Source organism: Nicotiana attenuata, unplaced genomic scaffold (assembly GCF_001879085.1).
Source record: "Nicotiana attenuata strain UT unplaced genomic scaffold, NIATTr2, whole genome shotgun sequence".
NCBI lineage: Eukaryota > Viridiplantae > Streptophyta > Magnoliopsida > Solanales > Solanaceae > Nicotiana > Nicotiana attenuata.
This window is the reverse complement of record NW_017675397.1, coordinates 37,251-40,177: the sequence shown is the minus strand read 5'-3', so window position 1 is coordinate 40,177 and position 2,927 is coordinate 37,251. Positions and strand designations below refer to the sequence as shown.

General features: G+C 32.5%; 1 protein-coding gene across 1 annotated transcript in view; it reads left to right on the top strand.

Moving 5' to 3' along the window:
* The window catches only part of LOC109220029 (protein NtpR-like), a 6,195-nt gene extending 5,005 nt beyond the window's left edge, over positions 1–1,190 (top strand). The window contains exon 5 of the mRNA XM_019384488.1: positions 763–1,190. Within this exon, the coding sequence (XP_019240033.1) occupies positions 763–1,014 (252 nt within the window). The 3' untranslated portion in view covers positions 1,015–1,190. The remainder of the gene's footprint in view (positions 1–762) is intronic.
* Positions 1,191–2,927: the final 1,737 nt, after the last annotated feature.

The window sequence follows — 2,927 nt, the reverse complement described above, 5'->3', positions numbered from 1 at the left end:
CTTATAAGTTAAGTGCTTATAAGCCAAAAATAAGCCAAAAGCCATAAGTTGGTCTCCCCCAACTTATCAAATTTCAGCTTATAAGCACTTTAGGTTTGACCAAAATATTTACTATTCTATCCCTAAAATACTTCTTTTTAAAACAAAACTCTTCGTATACTCAGTTCTTCAACTGCTTATTATTAATTTCAGCACTTTTATCCGAAGACGTAACTGCTTATTTTTTAAATCAACTTCAGCACTTTAAAGTGCTTTTCAGCACCTAATGCTTATCAGCTACTCTAAATCAGCTAACCCAAACGGGCTCTAAATATTTGATCTACTAGGGAATATTTTATTGACTATATTGTTATAATCGGTAAAACTTAGATAGTTTAATATGGTAAAAGATACTTTTATGATTTTATTATTATAGTAAAAAAGTTTAGTTACTTTAATAAAACAAAAAACTGTGAATTTATTATTATATAGTGAATAAAAATCAGATTTATGGGTGAAATTAATCCTACTTATAACCAAAATACCTTGCAAGCATATATACTTATTAGTTGGTGGTGATCATGTATGTTGAGTAGGGGCGGAGATAGATGTTTAAATACTCATTCGGTCGAATTTAGTAGCTTATACTCAAATTATATATTTTGTATTAAAAAATTCATTGAATACGAACGCATATTAAATTTAAAATTTAATTATTAATATTTAAAAGTTATAATTCAAAATATATAAAATTAAAATTCTAACCCCGCCTCTGTATTGCAGTCAAATACAGCATTGAGTATTCAACAAGAAGCAAGGTTAATTCAGATGGAAGCCACAATAAGAAATGGATGTTCCTACTTAGAGAAACTGAAGATGAATGAGGAAAGAGAGGGTATAGCAAGAAAAGTAATGTCGAAAATGTCGGTAGAACAGTTATCTGATCTCAAGTCATTTTACAATATGATGGGACAAATATGTTCAGAAATATTAGAGAGAAAACTCCAAGATATTGTCAATGAAGTTGCCTCTTGAATAAATATTGGATCTTTCTGCATGAGCTTTTGGTTCTATGCTTTGTTGTCAAGTTTCTGTTCTTGTCTTTTTGCTACATCAATGAATTGACTATTTGTTTTTTTTTTCTTTTGCTCTTTTATGGAATCACGTGTATTGAAATAGTTCAAAAGTGTAAGTTCACTCTTTTTCTTTCCTGTCTTTTTCTTTTTTCTTTTTTTTTTTTTGGTTGGTTCATGTCTTTTTCTAGGCAGGAAATCCAAGCTTTAAAGCATTCAAGAGTGACTTTGTTGAAATATTTGGTCAAGTCATGTTGCACAAACTAGGGGTGTTACATGGCAGGTTAGCCTGATTTTGAACGAATTAAAATGAGTTAAAGTCAATAATGGATGGGTCGTCACTACTTGAGCTTAAATGGGCTTGGGCAAGATAGGGTAAAATTTGAGTCATAGCCTAACTCGCGCAACTTTTATCAAACTTTAATGAGACAATTTTACTTTTAGCAGTTCGGTTGAAACTTTTGACAAACTCTAGCCCAAAAATCTATTATGCAATTTGAAGCCAAAAACTAATTATAATAGCTAGCCAAAAACTTAAAGGTCGGCGTCTTTACCATTCATCGCTTATAACTGAAAGTCTAGCCCTTCCCAAAATTGAGAACGACGTTGAGTACTTAACCAATAAGTTAGTAGCAGAAATTAACTAAGATAGTGTTAATATTCCCGATTTCAACACCAAATACAGAACCTACATGAATTATTAACTCGATTTGCAACGAAGATGTAGAAATCGATTTTGCCATCTCATATGTTGATAAAAACAAAGCTAAATCTTTCTTTTACCCACTCAAAATCCAATTTACAAGTGGTGCCGCTTCTTGCTACTTTTGTTTGCTGAGAGATGTTAAACAGAATAAGCGTAAGGTACTCTAGAATTGGTTCCTAAATAAGAATCTTTATGAGGAAAAAAAAACTACTTACAAAAGATGAGAACTTTCTTAACGTTTTGTTCAAGTAACTATATAAGAAGATTCCTTTTACGTTTTTGGTATCGGAACTGGCACAGTGAGTGATCAAGAACTTTTCTTTTTAAAATAAAAAAATAACATAGAAGAGGAACCTCACCTAAAGGATAATATTATGCGCACCTCCATGCTTTAATCGTAGTACTATATAATAATGGGACTTGACTTAAGTTTTTTGAGGGGTTTAGGCGTTTTTTACAATGTTGAAATTAAGAAAATGTCATTTTTAGATCTTTTACATGTAAAAAAATAAATCTCATGTGTGAAAACAAATTTCTCGTGTTTAAAAAAAGAGATAGGGTCAAAATATATACAAAAATAAACTGTCATTATACAATAAATAAACTAAATAGAAAGGGTCAAAATTGCCACTCTACTATTGTTTATTAGTTACTTCTGTCATCCGTTACACTTTTCGTCCAATCTAGCCCCTACCGTTAATCAAGTTTTAAAAACTACCCCTAACCCTAACGTTTTGACACTGTGGCAGCTAACCCCCTCAATTTCATCCATGTCAACTGCCATGTCATCGACCCCACCAAATTTTAAGGGTCCCACAAAAAAATTTCAAACAAACCCCACCCATCTCCTTAAACTATTCCCATCCCTTTGCCGCACCATCATCGCCGGGAATACAAACTCCAATATTACCATCTCCACATCTGAAAAGGCATCACACATTCATCAAACGATTTTTCTCAAACCACCACCTGAGAACACTACACACAGAGTAACCTCTATATTCACCCTCTCCATTAACAACAGAGTATGCATTCATAAAAGATGTTGCTTCATTTCCAGGTCCAACAGTTTATGAACAGAAGCCAGTAGCAGTTGAATGAAAGAAAGTCAACGGAGTTTATAATCTAAGTTGCAGATTCTTTGGCAATGGCCTCGTCAATTCTACCAA